The following is an 18,688-nucleotide window of genomic DNA, read 5'->3' as shown; positions in this document are numbered from 1 at the left end:
AGTTTAGGAACGATCGAAACGAGAGCTTTGCATTCATTGTACGTATCACGCAACACGCAAAGGCAGAAGGAATTTCGTTTTTATTTCTATAACGTGTTACACATAACTTGAGTTTGGCCATAATAATTAAATAATCATTTATAATTGGCGGTAACAGCAAAAACTAGTTCGTTTATTTTTTTTTAATGTAAATTATAATTTTGCAATGTGAATCACTATCCATGATTGTGATCATTTTCATTAATGAGTTATGGTAGAATTGCAACAATATGTGAAGGTCAAGTAGTTTTTTTTTATAAAGTTCATGATCATGAAGACGAATAAATCGATTAAAATGTTGAACAAGAGACAAGATGTGCAGCACTACGTAAAATAAAAAAAAGTTTTTCTTATCTGACAAGCCTGACAAGCGAACGACAAAATGTCAAAGTCAAAGCAAATGTCATTCATTATCGTTTCTGTCAAAGCTGGGGTGCGGGTTGCTTTTGATATCGGATTATGAAATAAATATTTCATAGAGTTCATATTTAAATTTTAGAAAAAATGGCTTTATCGTTCCTGCGCACTAAAGTGATAACTCGACACGTGAAAAAGCAATTTTACCAAAACAAACGAAACGCTGGATACGTCGTGCTGTAAGTTTCATTGATTTGTTTTATACAAATTATATTGGACCAATCTACTCAGTTTACGGTAGACTATATTTTGGGATCCACATTATTAATCAAGTATTTTTATGCAACTGTTGAGTTTGACTCGGTTGCGGCTGAGAAATTATGGTGTAATTTTTCTAACCTTCATGGATTAAGTTTCTGACAATCGGGTACCCTGCTGCTGCCGGAACAGAAACTGACCGACCAAAAACTCCAAAGTTATAATTATACGTATTATTATAGTTTGTTATTAAGTCTTGTGTGTGTGTGTGTTTTAAAAATACAAATATTTGAGCTCGGGTCTTGTGTATATTAATGTGTATTTAAATATGCATTTAAATATCTATATTCTCCTGAGTCCTGACATTTTTAACAAACTTAGTGCTTAAGACCTAGATATGGTCGACCTGATTTGTTATTTTGGATATTATTTCAAAATTCTTAGAATTCTTTAATTTTTTTCTTAGTGTTAATTGGTCCTTTATAAAGTACACAAGGACTTAGGAGGATAAAACTATGTTAGCCTTACAGCAAGCATGTACAAGCTGTATTTAGTTTGGGACAAATAGGTCATTTGGTTTCAATTGTCCCTTAATAATTTTTCTATTTCATATATTAAATTTATGTTAATATTGGAACTACAGTAAAGTCCAGGTTAAAGTTATGTTTACATTTTAGTTCCTTCTCACTGTATACAATCTAACACATTCAAATATAATGACAGCAATAAGGTAGTACCTAAAGTGTAAATATGTTTTAACCCTTGATTGTACATATACACCCCACGTCCGTGTCACACAGCTATGCCACATGGCAGAGGCATCTTTACCTAAAGTGCAGGGTGTGCGTTGCACACGGCCGCAGCGGTGTTAGGGCGCGGCCGTGGCATTTTGTATGTATTCCATTTTTACCACGCGCTTCCTTGATGGCACTAAAGTTATAATTGCACACGCACTATATAGGCTAAAGACACCTCTGCCACATGGAGGGAAAGTATCTTAACTATTGTAGATAGTCAATTTTACTGAAAGAAGACTTAGTTTTGATTTTAAAAACGATTTTAAACTGCATTTAAAGAAATTTGAATAATCTTGTCTGAACTGAGAATCAAACCTGCCAAATGGTAAAAACTGTACTTTCTGATAGATATTATCTAACTTGGTATTTAACATGTTCACTGCCATGAGCATCACCAGTGGGATTACATAATCGGATGGCCATGAGCATTACTTGCGGGATCAAAAGCTAATTATTTACAATATTATTTTGGGAGATTATTTTTATTATTACCTCAGTACTATAGGATGCTGTGAACATCGCCCATACTACCCATAGGATCACTCAATTAGTATGGGGCATGGGAGCATGTTTTGGAGAGTATTTTGGGGGCTTATTATTAATTACCTCAGTAATAAGATGATGCTGTGAGTATCACAAGTGGAATTACTAACTTTGTATGGGGCATGGGGAGCTACACTTTAGGTAAACTATGGATGGCACTTGATGGCAGCTAATGTGTTAACTGAAAATATTGTTCATCCCAGCCTATTTACGTCCCACTCCCACTGCTGGGCACAGGCCTCCTCTCACAATGAGAGGGCTTGGGCCGTAGTTCCCACATACCATTGAATTACTTCACAGGTATGTGCAGGTTTCCTCATGATGTTTTCCTTCACCGTAAGGCAATTAAATGTAATTTCGCACATATAGGTCAAACCACTAGGCCACCACGGCTTCAAAAAACGGAAAATATTGTTGGCAACATGTTTATATTGTTGGAAACAATGTCAACCCCATAGAGAACCTCAGTAACAATATTAAATTTAATTTCTTTAGTATGTATGTTGTTTATCTCGTTTGTCAAATTCTCACCCATCCATAAGTAGCCGTAACCAGCCATACCTTTTATGTGCTAGCAAATTTGTTTATGGTGCCCCCAAGATGTAATACCCTAAGCAATTGCTTAATTTGCTTATGGGCTAATCTGGCACTGCTTAAAATATAGTACAAATACGTAGATAAGAAGCAAGCGCAAGCACAATCAGCAAAAAGCTTATATTAAAAATGAAACTTTTAACAAATACTTGTCAAGGTGTATTTTTGCCCAGACACCATTCTTTGTATATACCTACACACATATATAAATTATATCTCTGTTAAATATTTATTATTATCAATCTGGTTAATTACAAAAGTACAGTCACCTGCATTAAAATCTACCACAGTGAAGTGGGCAAAAATATCTGACACATTCTACTGGCCCTAGAAATACAGCCATAAAGTCGTATCAGATGCATGCTTTGCTGTGACAGATGTTGCTGCCGGTAACTGTACAGAACTGCCAAAAACAGCATTGCCCTGGTTACCTTTCAACTGTTTTTATTTTTTCAGTATTCCAGAAATAGGAGAGGATGCTGAAAAGAACACATTGCTTGCAGAAAATGGGCTGCCTGAGTTTAGTGACATCACCATCGAGAAATGCATTGCCGCCATCAGTAAACAGAGCTTGGACTACGAAAATGGTGTCAGTCACATCGAAAAGTCAACAGCCAACTGCAAAAATGCATTTAAAGAAGTATTCCAACCTTTGGAGATGCTCGATGGCCAGCTCGAACTTACCTGGGGCATAGCCAAGACTTTGTATCTAGGAAACAGCTCTCTTATGCCCACAGCATCTTACAGAAACATCCACGAAAGAGCACACAAAGCCAGGTCAGCTAAATTTAACAGTGTACCTATCTTCCAAGCCGCTGTCAACGAGAAAAACAAACTGAAGAAGCTCACAGACGAGGAGCAAAGACTTTTAGATAAATATATCTTAGAAGGCAAGCTTAATGGTCTAGATGAGGCTGGCGGCAAACGAGAAAAGCTTCACAGTACTATTGCTGAATTACAGAAGCAGAGATACATGTTCCGAGAAAAAGTCCAATTGGCCACTAATTGTTTACTAGTACCATAAATGATAGCCAAGTTGTGCGTGAATTCCCTGAAAGCCTTATAAAATCTGTAGCCACGAGTAATGATAGCAGCAGAGGACCATGGAAAGTCACTTTACAACCCCATGTCTATGAACCTTTCATGCAATACTGCCCTGATAGATCTCTGCGTTGGAACGCATGGCAAGCCCATGTACAGAGATGTTCAGGCTTTGGCAATAAAGACTTAGAGAGCAGCACGCATTTAGAGAGAATACGCGGTTTACGCACAGAACAAGCCAAATTACTAGGATTTGAAACATTTGTTGATATGAGCATGGAAACGAAAATGGCGGGATCTGTGGAAAATGTCAATAACGTCCTTGATAGCTTGCTGGAATATGCCCGTCCCATGCAGGATGTCGAGTTAGATTCGCTGCAGAAATACGCACAAGAGAGAGGCTTTGATTTCAAACTGGAGCACTGGGACATCCCTTACTGGCAGCGAAAACAGAAGTGGTCTCTTTACAACTTCGATGAAGAAAAAATCCGGGAATATTTCCCTCTGCCAAAAGTTATTCACAGTCTTTTCAATCTGTGCAGAACACTGTTCAAGATACAGATTGAAGAGAGATCAAATGTCCACTCTTGGCACAAAGATGTCAAATTTTACGACGTGTATGATGAATCCAGTAACAAACCTATTGCAGGATTTTACCTAGACCCTTATGCTCGCCAGAACGAGAAAATACGCGTCTTCGATGACGCCGGCTGGCACATATCGATACAAAACAAATGCGCGTCTACTGGCACCACTCCTTTGTCAGCATTGATATTCAACTTCCAGGCTCCCACAGACGGAAAACAGTCTCTACTCAGTTTCAATGAAGTCAGCGTTCTCTTCCAAAGATTTGGTCACTCCTTGAGGCATTTACTTACGAAAGCGAACTACTCCGAAGTCGCAGGTTTATCCAACGTCGAGTGGGACGCGGCTGAAGTCTGCGGCCAATTCATGACGCTTTGGCTCTACGATCCTCACACAATCCAAGCAATCAGCGGCCATCACAAAACAGAGGAACCATTACCAGACAAGTTTATCCAGAACCTTCAGAACATCAGAGGCCACATGGCAGGCTACACATTATGCAAAGAGCTCTACTTATCGCGGTTAGACATAGAGCTGCATTCGAAGAAAGCCTTCTGGCGTGATTTAGTTAAGGAGCTATGGCCGAAATACCATGCTTTGCCGTTCGATAAGTACGATTCGCATCCTCTTTCTTTCACGAAAGTTGTTTCTGAAGAGTGGGCAGCGGCGTATTACTGCCATATTTGGTCGAGGATGATCGCCGCGGATGTTTACAGTGCGTTCGAGGAGGCCAGGAATGCAAACCAAGACTTGTTGGCTGTTGGCGCTCGATATAGAGACACCTTCCTAGCTTTAGGAGGCAGTTGCCATCCTGGGGAGGTGTTCCGCAGGTTCCGAGGCCGCGATCCCTCCCCTCAAGCGTTGTTGAACAATCTTGGACTCTCCAAGAAGATTGTTGAGGAATGAAACGAAATGTAATTAACTAGAATTGTATTATAATTAATTCCTATTAATATAATTTATATATTATAGTGGAGTCATTTATTTCTGTTTAGTTTTTGTTATATATTTTCTTTACATCATAACGGTTTAAGGAGTACATCAGACATGGTACTTTATTTGTATTGAAATTCCTTCTCAGGGTCGGTGTCTCCAATTTGACAGACTAGTTTGCGTCCGGGGCTTCGCCTCCGTCGCAGTACTCCCTCTATCCTGTGGAAAACCATGTGCAAAATTTCAAACTCCTAGTCTTAGTAGTTTGAGCTATGCTGTGCTTGAACATACAGCCCGCGGCACGTAAGTGTAGCGCTGACCGCTAATTTTTGCGCACGTGACTGCGGATCTGTTCAAGGTAGTGCCTCCAGAGTTGAGGTCACGAACACAAGAACAAGATTTTGACATTTAGTCATTCATTTGTTTTTATGCAATAAGTTCTTCATATAGCTGTGTTTGTAATTATTCACTTCAACTCACGTGGCATTACCTATATTTATACAATAGTATGGTATAGCTATTTACGCAATTCTGATGGTTCAGCCAGAATCTCTCTACATGACGAAACTGCTTAACCAGCATCGACTTGAAATTTGGTACCGAAATGTAGTTTGAATGACAATGCGAGTACAGTCAACAAAAAACCTAGTAGGTATAGGTAGGTACAGTGAAGTTCATAAACTTGTGAGCAAAAATTGATCAAAAATATCTGAACACGACTCTATTGTTAACGGCGTAGAAGCGTGTTCAGATATTTTTGATCAAATTTTTGCTCACAAGTTTATGAACTCGACTAACAAAAAAAAAATCACCGTTCAATTCAATCAGAATCGGGATTCTGCTCCCAAGCCCTTTCCATATCATACACGTCCTTCTTTATCATCTCGTCATCCGGCAGCAGTCGGGCGGCGGCTTTCATCTCGTCGATGGCTTTGTTGAGGTACCCGAGGCGCGCGAGGCCGGCGGCGCGGCGCGCAATGCACTTGGCGCGGCTGCGCCGGTTGCCCTCGCAGGCTGGCTGCATCAGCTCCAGGGCTGACGAGCAGTCGTTCACCTGGAAGTGGAGACGTCAATGAATATAAGGCTGCGTTCAACCAGAGATGCGCGAGGAATCTGTTTTTCATTAACCAATAGGAACGCTTCATATACCTAGCCTCGCTCAGTGGCGTAGCTAGGTGGACAAGGGCCCCGGTGCATAGAGAATCGAGCCATCACCCGTCTTTCCACGTAGCTTGAACTTTTATTGGCCTTCAAAAACATAAAAAAACCGGCCAAGAGCGTGTCGGACACGCCCAAAATAGGGTTCCGTAGCCATTACGAAAAAAATAAGTAATATTTTTCTAAGGATTTCGTATTTTAAACGGAATCTTCCAAGTTTAGGTATATTTTATACCTTAGGCTACTATTTACTCTTAAACTACTAATAATTCTCAAACAAACTTAGCCGTTACAGTTTTCCTTGAAAGTTTGATATACTTACTACCATCCTGAATTTTATGAAATTTTTCCACCCACCTGTTTAGATTTTAGAGGGGGGGAACGCTCAATTTTTATGAAAATTTGCACTTTTAAAGTTGAATATTTCACAAACAAATCACTGAATCGAAAAACCCTAATGGTTTTAAAAGACCTATCTAACGATTAACGATACCCCACACTATAGGGTTGGATGAGAAAAAAAAATATCCCCACTTTACGTCTATGGAAGTACCTTAAAAATTTTTTTTGAATTTTTAATTGTACCATTTTGTCGGCATAGTTTACTTATATATCCGTGCAAAATTACAGCTTTCTAGCATTGATAGTCCCTGAGCAAAGCCGCGACGGACGGACAGACAGACATTTGCCATTCTGGCTCCGGAACCCTAAAAATGGCTAGAGCTTTTTCTTTTATGCTCCTCTCTTTTCAAAGCTTAGATTACAGGGCCCACTGAGGTCCGGCCCTGGTGCACTGCACCACCTGGCCATACGATAGCTACGCCACTACTGCACGCTCTGCTCAGCTGTTCACCAGAGCGATACTAAATGAAGCCTTTTCATTGGTTCATGAAAAATACATTCCTCGCTACACATCCGCACACATCTCGGACAACTAAAACCCAGTCCGCTTACGCATTTGTTGAAGTTCCCGAGCGCGAAGTGTGTGGCGGCTCTGTTGGCGAACAAGCTCGGCAGACGGTCCGAGAGCGAGATGCCGTGCGTGTACGCGCTGATGGCGCCGAGGAAGTTGCCGGCGCGGAAAACTCGTCGCCCTTCTCCTTGCACCACTGCGGGTCCTGCTCCTCCGGGCGGAGGTCTTCGGAGACGAAACCTGAAGATGGAACCAGTTCCATCAGTGACCAGTGGTGAGAAGTCGAGCCTTGAGGACACAGCAGTGCCACCGTCAAGTCGAGCGGGAGGCAATCTGCTGTGCGCTGTAGGTAGTATCTTTTCCCGAACAATTAGGTACTGCGTACTTTAACCAATACCTATAATTTACAAAACTATCGCATTCTACAGTTTCTACCGAAGCCTTTTCGAGCCCCATGTGGTTATTGATTTAGGTGACAAACTAACCAGTGGCGCGTCTGGCTAGGGTCACGTTCCTTAGCCAGGCCTCCTCCTCGGCGGCGGCGGACTCGCGGCTCGGCGTGGGGAACGTCCGCGGCGTGTGGGACACCTCCACCGACCCGGCGGTCCGCAGCCGCGGCAGCACCCGCGTTGCCGCTTCTTCTTTCTTCTTGGCCACGTATTCGGACCTTACTGGAATCTGAATTAGCCCACACATTATAACAATAGTTAGGTGCTACTTACAAATGTACTGAATAATCCTTTCCATATTTTTACCGTTGGTATTGTCATGCTTACCGATGTACAGTCGAGTTCATTAACTTGTGAGCAAAAATTTGTTCAAAATATCTGAACACGATTCTATAATTATTGTTAAAGGCGTAGAAGCGTGTTCAGATATTTTTGGTCAAATTTTTGCTCACGTTAATGAACTCGACTGTACAATTTAAGAAATGAGATCGCGAACGTGAGCGGTTTAGAAAATACGGCCTCAGGAGCATAATTATATAAGTAGTTATAACATTACTTTAATCTAAGCTACTCTAGCTACTGCATACTTACCTTCACTGGTTTTCTTGGACGAGGTTTAGCAGATTCCATTACTTTCGGTTCAGTTTTGGTGTTCGTTCTTTTTGGTTCAATCTTAATTTCAGTCTGTTTCACTTCCGGTACTTCATCTGGCAACTCTACAATTTTAACTCCCCCCTTTTTGTCAGCGTTCACCCTCCATTCCTCCAACGCATCCATCGCAACCTTCCTCTGCTCGTCTCTTCTAGAATCCATTAGACTGTGTTGCTTAGAGTCTATCTCCATGGCTTGCTGCACAGTGAATCTATTCATTTGACTCTTTCTTATTCTCCTCTCTTCAGACTCCTCTTGAGCTTTCTTCTGACACTTCTCCAGTATCTCTTGCTTAAGTTGCATCTTCTCTGGTTTTGTTAGCTCTTTTTCTAAAGTTTCCCACTCCAATTCTTCTCTTTTCATTAAATCAAACACGATCTCGTCATCTTTTACGACACATTTACTTTTATCGTTGTCTACGTCGTGCAGGAGAAATATTTCAAAAATGAATGGGCTGTAATGCGCTTTGATGTATGAATCGGTTGTGAATAAGTCCACTTTTTCCCTATTTACCGGATTGAGAGGTATCCTTATGTTTAAAGTCGAGGGCGTTTGCCGCCAAGTGTATTCTTTAACTATAATAGGCATTATTTAACTTGATTCCTTTAAACGTCTCAGCGAAAATAATGGCAATGTCGAAAAATGATCCGAAAACTAATCAAAATAGTTTACTCGTAGCTATGGCTACGGGTATGTCTGAACTTGGTCTGAACCATGTTTGAACATAGGCATAGGCTCCCAGAGGTTCCGACATAAAATATACACTCGTAAATAACCAACTAAACATTAAATTCGAAGTGTTTCTTCAAAATATTATACTAAAAATACTACACGTTACACGATTTTTAAATGTTCCCGGAATTCCTAAATGGTAGGTTTTTAATCAAAATCCTGGCAACACTGGTGAATAAAGCTAGCTAATGCAAAGCCCGCCGTAAAATTTCGACAGATAGTGAACAGCATTCCTCGAATGATGTTGTGGAGCTATTCACTATCTAGCCTCAAATGGATTATGTATGTTACTTGTGAATGGCCTGATTTATTTATCCATGTTGAAGAATGCTATAATTAAATTTGTTTTGCGTGGTTTCGTTCTTATCAGAATCGAGAGACTAGTGAAACAGATCACATCGGCAGACATTATTCGTTTGTCTTTTCTTGACGTTACTTTGTTTTGTGTTTATTACTCTACTTATAACTGTATCTAAGTACTTTAATTGGCACCTAATTAAGAGTGCATTTGTCTTTGCTAGCGGAAGACTTGTCTATTATAAAATACAGTCATGAGTTCTCGAGTTCAAACCGGTAAGAAAGTTATTATTTACATAGTTTAAAAGTTAAGATAAAGATAGATCAGTTAATTAACATTTGAGCTGTGTACTACTTACTGTCGAGCGTTATCTTATCATTGAAGTGATTTCATACGTAAGTTACCTACCTACCTACTACCCATGCGCTGTAGATACGTAGCGGAAGATCGAAACCTACTGAACCGATATTTCAACCTTTACCAAATATGCTATTTAAGCATTGTAATGTAGCTTCCACTATTCTACGAGTATTTCTGACTTCTAAAGTCGCAGGATCCTAGCTGAATGCTCCTCTCATCCGCTCAAAGGTTGACTGGTAGAAATCCCTTAATGTGATGTTTTGTAGAACAACAACAAAAACCGACTCTAAAAAAAATAAAAATAACCAAAATGGAACCGACTACAAAAACCTTGAAAATAATAGCGGCGATTCGCGGCGGGCGCGCGAGAATGCGTACAAATTTAAATTCTCGCCTCGCCTCGTCTCGCCTCGCCGGTCGAAAATCACTATTAAAATTTTCAATTCTCGTCTCATCCCGCCTCGTCTCGCCTCACCGGTGGAAAATCACCTTTATTGAAATTTGTATGGCGAGAATGCATACAAAATTTCGTTCTCGTCTCGCCTCGCCGGTGGAAAACCACCATTAATTAGGCCTTGATTTGCCTGACCACCCGCCGCCGGCGACCGGTGACTGACGCGTGCCCGCGACCCAATGCTTTGTTCGAGGATGTTTGAGGGTGGTCACCGGTGGCGGGTATAGGTACCGTAAATTCGTGAGGTGCGACGGACATCCAGGCGCCGCCAGTCGCGTAGTATGACGGGCCAGAGAAACCAGGGCCTTAGAGTTTTGTACCGTATAAGTAGTATTGGCCGCTTTGTGTAACAGTGCTAGGAGACATGGACCCCTCGGCCCTCGGCCGAACCTTAACCCACGAGCACCTGTCCATGGAGTTCACCCACTTCTACCGCAAGCCCCCTAAGCATCTGGCGGCCAAGTTTGCCGGCAGCATGACTTTGCAGAACGTCGGGTACCTGAGGCAGTACCCGTACAGTTCTTTGTACAATCTGACGCTGAATGACGACGCTACGAGACGGGCGGTCGTGAATGATGTGAAGATGTATAAGAAGTGCGGAGGAGGTAAGTACTAAATGATATTGTAGCGGATACTCACGTCTTAAATAGAGTTTAGCTCGACATGTTTCGGGCAAATTCGTAGCCCTTCTTCTTAGAAGCAACGCGACTCGGCGGCTGCGCGACTAGCTACAGCCGGCGCACGAATAAAATACTCTCGAACAGCTACGAATTAACCCGAAACATGTCGAGCTAAACTCGATTTAAGACTTGTGTTATCCGGTACAACATGATAATATGAGCGTGAGCTCCCGGTAGTTTCATGTTCAAAGGAGGTAAGTTGGCAGTTGGCACTTGGCACACTTCAGAAATCTCCTATTCAGGAGACCATGGAAACAAATTATAACAAGGGATATAGAGGGGTTGTAATAGAAAATGGGCATAAGTAGTGTGAGGGAGATATTATGAATATGACCCGTCGGGACTATACGACAGTAATAAATTGCTAAAATCACTTTCACGTTTCGACCTCATTGCAACGGACGTAGTCACGAGTCACGAGACAGTCATAGAGAGAGCCCGTGTCATTAAATGTATGGAAATTGCAACATTTTACCTTCTAACTCTTTGACCCTCAGGCACAATCGTCGAGAACTCCACCGAGGGTTTGGATCGAGACCTGCAGTTCCTTAAGCAAGTAGCTTTGGATACTGGCGTCCACATCCTCGCTGGCACGGGGTACTATATAGCAGACATGCAGGCCGATGACTCCTTGCATGGCACTAAGGAGGAACTGTATCACCACATGATGAAGGAACTGACGACGGGGTGTGTTAGCGACGCGACAGTGAAGGCGGGGTTTATGGGGGAAATTGCCAGCGTTTGGCCGATACGAGGTGTGTTTGCTGTCTTAAGGGGCTACCCGAGGTTTTCATCGATTTTTGACAAATTTTGAATCGTGTCTCCTACTTTTGCAGTACTGATAGAATTATAAGTCAAACGGCTATCGGTTCTCCAATCGTTTATCTCCATTTTTGTCTAACGGATTTAGAAAAAAAAATGAATACTTAATTTTGTATGTTTTTTTTTAAATATTGTCTGAAAAAACACTTATTTCGTATCTCTATTGACGTGAAAGATCTAACATATACGAAATCTACATATTTGGGTTCGTCTTTGACGTCTCTAAAAACTGGTCGAGGGTTTTCATTTGAAACTAATTAACACAAAAGTTATGGCCAGAAAACCAGTTTTTTGGCCTAAAATTGTTCAACTTTGATGCCAAATATTTCGAACACAATGAACTTTGAAGTAAATATGGGATACTAATATTGCTTAAAGCCGTTGTTGTTAATATAATAAGCTACAAAAATCATTAGAAAACTAAAATAATCATATCGAAGGTCATTGGGGCATGGGATCCCCTTAAAGACCAGAGACCGTATTGTCCTTCGTATCTTGCAGAGTTTGAGAAGCGTGCTATACAGGCGGCGGGGGAGGTGCAAGAACAGCTGGGGTGCGGGGTGACGTTCCACCCGCATAGGGCTCCGGAGGCACCCTTTGAGATCATTCGGCTGTACCTGGAGGCGGGAGGACGAGCTGACAAGGCTGTTATGTCGCATCTTGATCGTGAGTGTACTATTATCAAGAATGCCACACAATATAGGTTATAGTTTCGCCATGTCTGTCTGTCCGTCCGTCCGTGGCTTAGCTTGGAGACTTAGTGCTAGAAAGATGGACTTTTGCTTGGATGCAGCAATTAGCCAACAAAGTGGTAAATTAATATATAGAAAAAGTTTTTTTTAGGGTAAATATCTATATAGATAGGTAGCCTCCCATAGCCGTAAAGCTCTTATAGCACAACCAATGAGTGCTATCGTTTTTGTCTCACTAGATGGCGCACTGTTGCATGAGGTTTTTAAGTATGGCTTTCAAAGTCTGTTATTACGGGCGTGAAAACAAAGTTTAGATTAAAATCATATTTAATACACCTTAAAACCGTAGCATAAAAATATCGAGCATGCCACAGTGTTGCAAAGTCCCCGTTTTGTTCGGAAAAAAGGGAGGACAAAGGTTTCCGAAAGACAAAACTGTCTCAAAACACAAACATTCATTGCCCCGGAACGCATATTTGCCATAATTAATTTCAGATATTGCAAAATATTCACAAAATTATTCTAATTATAAATAAACCCGCGTAGCTCACCCAAAAACTATGAGATTTGACATTTCGGAGACCTCACGCTACACTAGCGCCTCTAGCGGCGAATTCATTCGCGATAGCCCTTATGAGAAAAAGTCTGAAAATATAATTTTTTGAGTGTCTGTCTACATCAGTAACTATCCAAAATGACCCCACTTGTGTACATTTTGTTTACAAATCTGTACGAAACCCTACTACGCAATTCCGATTCACACTTAGCCGTCTTTTTAAGGTTCCGTAGTCAACTAGGAACCCTTATAGTTTCGCCATGTCTGCCCGTCTGTCTGTCTGTCTGTCCGTCCGCGACTAAGTTCAGAGACCGTTAGTACTACAAAGCTGTAATTTGGCATGAATGAATATACGTACGGTTAAAAAAAAAATTAAAAAAAATTTTTTTAGTGTACAAAAAATCAAAAAATCAAAAAATCAAAATCATTTATTCAGTAAATAGGCCGCAATGGGCACTTTTACACGTCATTTTTTAAAACTACCAGCGCTTTCGGAAAGACCATCATTGCCAAGAAGAATGCGCCGCAAGAAACTTGGCAGAAAGTCATTTTTTCAACATAAAATAATTACAAATAAAATACTTAAAAACTACAGTATACAATGAAATAAAAGAAAATACAAAATAATAATAATAATAATAATACAGGGATGTATGGGGTCCCTTAGTTACAAAACTAAACTCTAACTATAATCTACGTTCAGTGGAAGTGTAGACTGCTTCCACCGTCATAAATTAAAAATAATAATAATTATAATAATAATAATTTAATTCTGAAATTTACATTTCAGGTCAAGTAACCATTAAACTTTTGGATTCCGAAGGCAAGCTCACGTCTGCCGCCCCCAAAGTTAGCTCACACGAACTCATGTCATGCTCTGAAAGCAGAGCGGTACCGAGTGCATGGTATTGCTTCCGTTCCCATAAGCTCTATGGGATCGTCTTGGGAGCTTCGACGTCGCGGGCCTGTGACTAGAAATTAAACTAAAAATATACACGTTTAAAATCCATAAGCTTAACAATATACAGCCTTAATATAGCAAGGGGGTGTATAAAGTCCCTGAGTTAATAATAAAATTACTATATAGCAAGGGGATGTAGAAAGTCCCTGAGTTAACAATAAATAAAATTCCTAATCTAAATAATTCAGAGATGAATATAGTCTCTGAATGTCAAAGTAAACTAATTTAATTAACCAAATTATACAATCTTCAGAGGTGTAAAAAGCCTCCAATGTCAAAAACTTAAAATAATTATTAAAATAAAGAAATGGAGATGTATAAGGTCTCCAAATGTCAAACCAATAAATATTTTTAAATTAAATTCTGCAACGTGGACAACGGCAACAGAACCAGAAACTAGACACGAAATGCGCCGGGACACTGCCAAGTCACACTTCACAACACTTATTTATACACCGACATAAAACACACACATACACAAACACGAATACATCACATCACACATCAACATCCTAATTTTCATCGGCTTTCAGTTTAGGCCATGTCGCATCATCACATAAGTACTCCTCAACTTTATAGTAAGCTTTCTTCAGAAGTGCACTCTTTATGTATTCTTTAAAAGAGTTGTGTGGCAATTTCCATGCTTCTACAGGAACTTTATTGTAAAATCTCACACAGTTTCCCACAAAAGATTTGCTTACTTTCCGTAAACGGAATTTTGGAACGGCAAGCTTTTGCTTATTACGAGTATTGATATCATGTACGTCTGACACTTTTTTAAAGGACTCGATATTCTTGTGTGTATACAATATCACATCATGTATATACTGTGAAGCTACTGTGAGGATGTTTATCTCCTTGAAGCGTTCTCTTAGTGAATCTCGGGAGCCAAGGTTGTAGATAGACCGGACTGCCCTCTTCTGTAGAATGAAGATAGTTTCTATGTCGGCTGCCTTGCCCCAAATCAGCATACCATAGGACATTATGCTGTGAAAATAACTGAAATAAACTAGCCGGGCAGTTTCAACGTTGGTAAATTGTCTGATTCTTCGTACAGCATAGGCGGCAGAGCTCAATCTACCAGCAAGACCAGAAATATGCGGGCTCCATTGTAAATTACGATCCAACGTAAGACCAAGAAAACAGTCTCATGCACAAGTTTCAGATTCTCTCCGTTTAAGGAAATAGTTGTTTCAAACTGTCTCACATTAGGCAACGAAAATTTTATACACTTAGTTTTAGCTGCATTTAGTAATAAATTGTTAGCGGTGAACCAGTTTAGCGCCTCTGCTAAAGTCTCATTGATGTGGTTGGATCTTCTTGTTGCCTGTTTACTTTGAATATCAAAGAAGTATCATCTGCAAACAACACCTCTCTACCTCCCATAGACTTAGTGGTGTTTCATTTTCTTTTACTAACCCTAGAGTGTGGAGTATCGTTGGATAGGTCTTTTAAAACCATTTGGGGGTTTCCAAGACGATTTTTCGATTGAGTAATCTGTTTGCGAAATATTTAACTTTAAAGTTCAAATTTTCATTAAAATCGGGATGGTAGTTAGTATCTACATCAAATTTACAAGAAAATTATAACGGTTAAGATTGCTAGAGAATTATAGTTTATGAGTAAATAGCATAGCAGCCAAGGTATAAAATATACCTAAACTTGGAAGATTCCGTACACAATTCGAAATCCTTAGAAAAATATTACTCGATTTTTTCGTAATGGCTACGGAACCCTATCTTGGGCGTGTCTGACACGCTCTTGGCCGGTTTTTAACCGACTTCAAAAAAAGGAGGAGGTTATCAATTCGGTTGTATTTTTTTTTTTTTTAATGTTTGTTACCTCAGAACTCCGTCATTTATGAACCGATTTGAACATTTTTTTTTGAGTTCGTCTAGGAAAGTAGGTACGTACTAGCTCGAAGTCGGTGACTCAGCACGACCCAGCAGGAGGGATTGAAACCCATAGTATGTAGGTGAGGTAGACGACTATTGTGAATTGTCCCACTCCTGCTGGGTCGTGCTGAGTCACCGACTTCGAGCTAGTACGTACCTACTTACCTAGAAAAATATTTTCAAGGGTTTTGTAGTCGGTTCCATTTTTTGTTATTTTTTTATTTTTTTGGAGTCGGTTTTAATTTTTTGTTAATTTTTTTTTTATTAGATACCTGTCTTCTGTGTTGCTTAAAACCTATAAAAACTCATTGTTGTTGCTATTGTTCAACTTTCCCAATGATTCCAGGCACGCTGTTAGACGAGGAAGCGGTCCTATCCTTCGCGGAGCTCGGCACTTACTGCCAATGGGACCTCTTCGGCACAGAAGTGTCGTACTACCAGCTCAGCAAGGACACTGACATGCCGAACGACGTGCGCCGTCTCGCGATGATCGCGAGGGTCGTGGAAGACAAGAGGGAAGACCGCGTGCTCATGTCGCATGATATCCACACCAAACATCGCCTGGTGAGGAAAACTTTTTCGCTTCTCGTAGTTACACCACCGCTAGGAACACTTGACAACCAATTTACCTCGTCCCAAAGTAAAGCTTGCGTTATTATAGGTACAGTCACCAGCACCAGTATCTGACACAACTAGCGTGCATAAATATCTGATACGACTCAATTTCGTACAAGGCGACGGATAAATCATCACTTTGTTTTTGTATCTGCCAAAACTGTTTTTCAGGAAATCGTGGGCCCAGTTTTTTCCCAGTTGTCCAGTCGAGTTCATAAACTTGTGAGCAAAAATTTGATCAAAAATATCTGAACACGCTTCTACGCCGTTAACAAGACGTGTTCAGATAATTTTGATAAAATGTTTGCTCACAACATTTATTGACATAAAAAACACTGCTTGCACTGTTGTGTTTCGGCGTGGAGAGTAAATAAGACAGCTGGTGAAATTACTGGCACGGCACTTGAGGTGTCCCATCTTAGGCCTCTAGGTTGGCAACGCATCTGCAAATTCTACAATCATAGGTATTGCAGATGTTTATGGGCGGTGGTGATCTCTTACCGTCAGGATACTTGCTCTTTTGCCATCCAGCTGAATAAAAAAAATCACTACATCACAGTAAAAACATAAATATAGAAGAAGAGAGAAAAATTAGAGACGTTGTGCTGTAGTGTGATGCCAAAAGGACTAGGTACTTAATAAGTTAATCAAGTTTAATTACTTGGAGCTGTAAAAAATTAACTAATTATTGTTCCTATTTCCAGGCCGACTTCGGCGGGCACGGGTATTCCCACATCCTCAACAACATATTGCCTCGCATGAAGTCCAGAGGGTTCTCCCAAGAGACCATAGACACCATCACCATAGAGAACCCAGCCAGGTGGTTGACGATCGATAAACAGTTTTAAATTAGCTAATCATCATCATCATCAGCCGGAAGACGTCCACTGCTGAACAAAGGCCTCCCCCTTAGAACAACTCGCCACTTTGCATCCACCGGTTGCCCGCAACTCTCGCGATGTCGTCAGTATATTGGGAGGCCTGCCGACGCTTAAATTACTTAATATTTATAAATGATTCCAGAATAGTGTAATAATTTGGAATAGTGAGCGCACTTCTTTGTTTCATCGCTATGCCTACAACCGACAAGGTGCGGCGCGTCGACGATCGGCTGAATACGGTATTTGACAACTCCTGAATTTGCCATATCTTAATATTATTATGAAAATATAGATATACAGACAGTGTTTAACGAAGAGAAAACTTAAATCGGTTGAAAATTGGATTTATAGTGAATTTTTGAAAAATCTATATGTACCTGTCTCTTTCTCAAACGCTTTTCTCTATGCAGCAAGTATGGCGCTACTGGCGTGTGACGTCACATGCCAGTATGTGTTTCTGTCTAATCTTGAATTTCAAACCCTCATAACTTTGTTATTTGTAAAGGTAGCTTAAAAATTGTTTATAAATTCGATAACAGGCAGATTTAATTTATAAAACATACAAAATAGTCAAATACCGTATTAGCGTTGGAGAGGGCAGAGCGAGACAGCGGATTTTAGCAATAGGGCAATGCGGATCGGAGCGAGAAAGTAATGTGGAGCGGAATTGGCGGACTGTTCCATTCGCGGAGCTTCCCCTTCCCCACTCCTTTTCCTAGCTCCGCTGACCGGTTTCGTATGATTTTTTAAAGCTAGTTACCAACTCCCTGTTCACTGAGGAGTGGAGATTTTATTTAACTCTATAGGTATGTGGATTTTTTACCTCGCTCGCCGCTCCGCGCTGCTTCGCTCTGCTCCAGTGGATAAGCAGCCTTAGTTGCCGTGGTTCGACGGCCAAGTTACCTCACTTGTTGTAATTATAACGCTGGCGTAAACCGTAAGGATTTTAGGAGCATTTTACGAGGCCAATTGCTATAGAAGCAAAGAATGGACGTGTGCTATTTTTATATTATCAAAAGATGTAAAGTATTATTCATAACGGGTATCTTTTACTCCTTCCTTTTCTTTGTCTATTTTGAGTGTGATATTTCTATGAAAATGTAAATTTAATTTCATTAAAATTTCTGTTATTTCTAATAAATCAAAAAATAAAATAAAAAGACTTTATTTCAGACCAACAAAAGTCCATATTTTTTGTTAGTAGGAATGCTGGCACGAATGAATTGAATGAGTGAATGAAAATGTCCAAAATAATTAAATACAGGTTCATTCAATAAGAGATAATCATGTTATAAGAAGTATTATGTAATTTTAACAAAATATTGGAAGACCCATGTAGAAGAACGGCACTCACACAGAGACAAGTGACATTACTATCGTTAATTCATTCGCGCCATCTCTTGTGAATCGACCTATACTGCTAT

At 40.4% G+C, this 18,688-nt stretch overlaps 3 protein-coding genes across 3 annotated transcripts; 2 read left to right on the top strand and 1 right to left on the bottom strand.

Annotated features, from left to right (window-relative positions):
* The first annotated feature begins 441 nt into the window (after positions 1-441).
* LOC141430132 (uncharacterized) lies at positions 442-5,185 on the top strand. Its single transcript, XM_074090690.1, is given in 3 exon segments — positions 442-635; positions 3,045-3,592; positions 3,595-5,185. Coding segments are annotated over 3 exon segments (2,166 nt in total). The 5' UTR covers positions 442-543; the 3' UTR covers positions 5,121-5,185.
* A 5-nt stretch (positions 5,186-5,190) lies between these two features.
* LOC141430133 (dynein axonemal assembly factor 4-like) lies at positions 5,191-9,043 on the bottom strand. Its single transcript, XM_074090691.1, is given in 6 exon segments — positions 5,191-5,366; positions 5,960-6,201; positions 7,260-7,390; positions 7,393-7,458; positions 7,704-7,896; positions 8,259-9,043. Coding segments are annotated over 5 exon segments (1,272 nt in total). The 5' UTR covers positions 8,907-9,043; the 3' UTR covers positions 5,191-5,366; positions 5,960-5,967.
* A 324-nt stretch (positions 9,044-9,367) lies between these two features.
* On the top strand, positions 9,368-18,628 carry LOC141430144 (phosphotriesterase-related protein). Its single transcript, XM_074090704.1, has 6 exons — positions 9,368-9,623; positions 10,516-10,767; positions 11,340-11,597; positions 12,166-12,330; positions 16,115-16,332; positions 17,088-18,628. Exons 1-6 carry the CDS (start codon positions 9,602-9,604, stop codon positions 17,229-17,231), a joined length of 1,059 nt encoding a protein of 352 aa, XP_073946805.1. The 5' UTR covers positions 9,368-9,601; the 3' UTR covers positions 17,232-18,628.
* The last annotated feature ends 60 nt before the right edge of the window (positions 18,629-18,688 follow it).

Source organism: Choristoneura fumiferana, chromosome 8, assembly GCF_025370935.1.
Source record: "Choristoneura fumiferana chromosome 8, NRCan_CFum_1, whole genome shotgun sequence".
NCBI lineage: Eukaryota > Metazoa > Arthropoda > Insecta > Lepidoptera > Tortricidae > Choristoneura > Choristoneura fumiferana.
The sequence above is the reverse complement of the archived record's forward strand: the minus strand, read 5'-3'. Positions and strand labels throughout refer to the sequence as shown.

What these genes read in the sequence shown, in the direction of transcription:
- LOC141430144 (XM_074090704.1), top strand. Translation starts at nt 9,602, where the DNA reads ATGAGTTCTCGAGTTCAAACCG. An exon ending in TGTTATGTCGCATCTTGATC is followed by an intron (nt 12,331 to 16,114) that starts GTGAGTGTACTA and finishes CAATGATTCCAG; the next exon opens with GCACGCTGTTAGACGAGGAA. An exon ending in TCCACACCAAACATCGCCTG is followed by an intron (nt 16,333 to 17,087) that starts GTGAGGAAAACT and finishes TCCTATTTCCAG; the next exon opens with GCCGACTTCGGCGGGCACGG.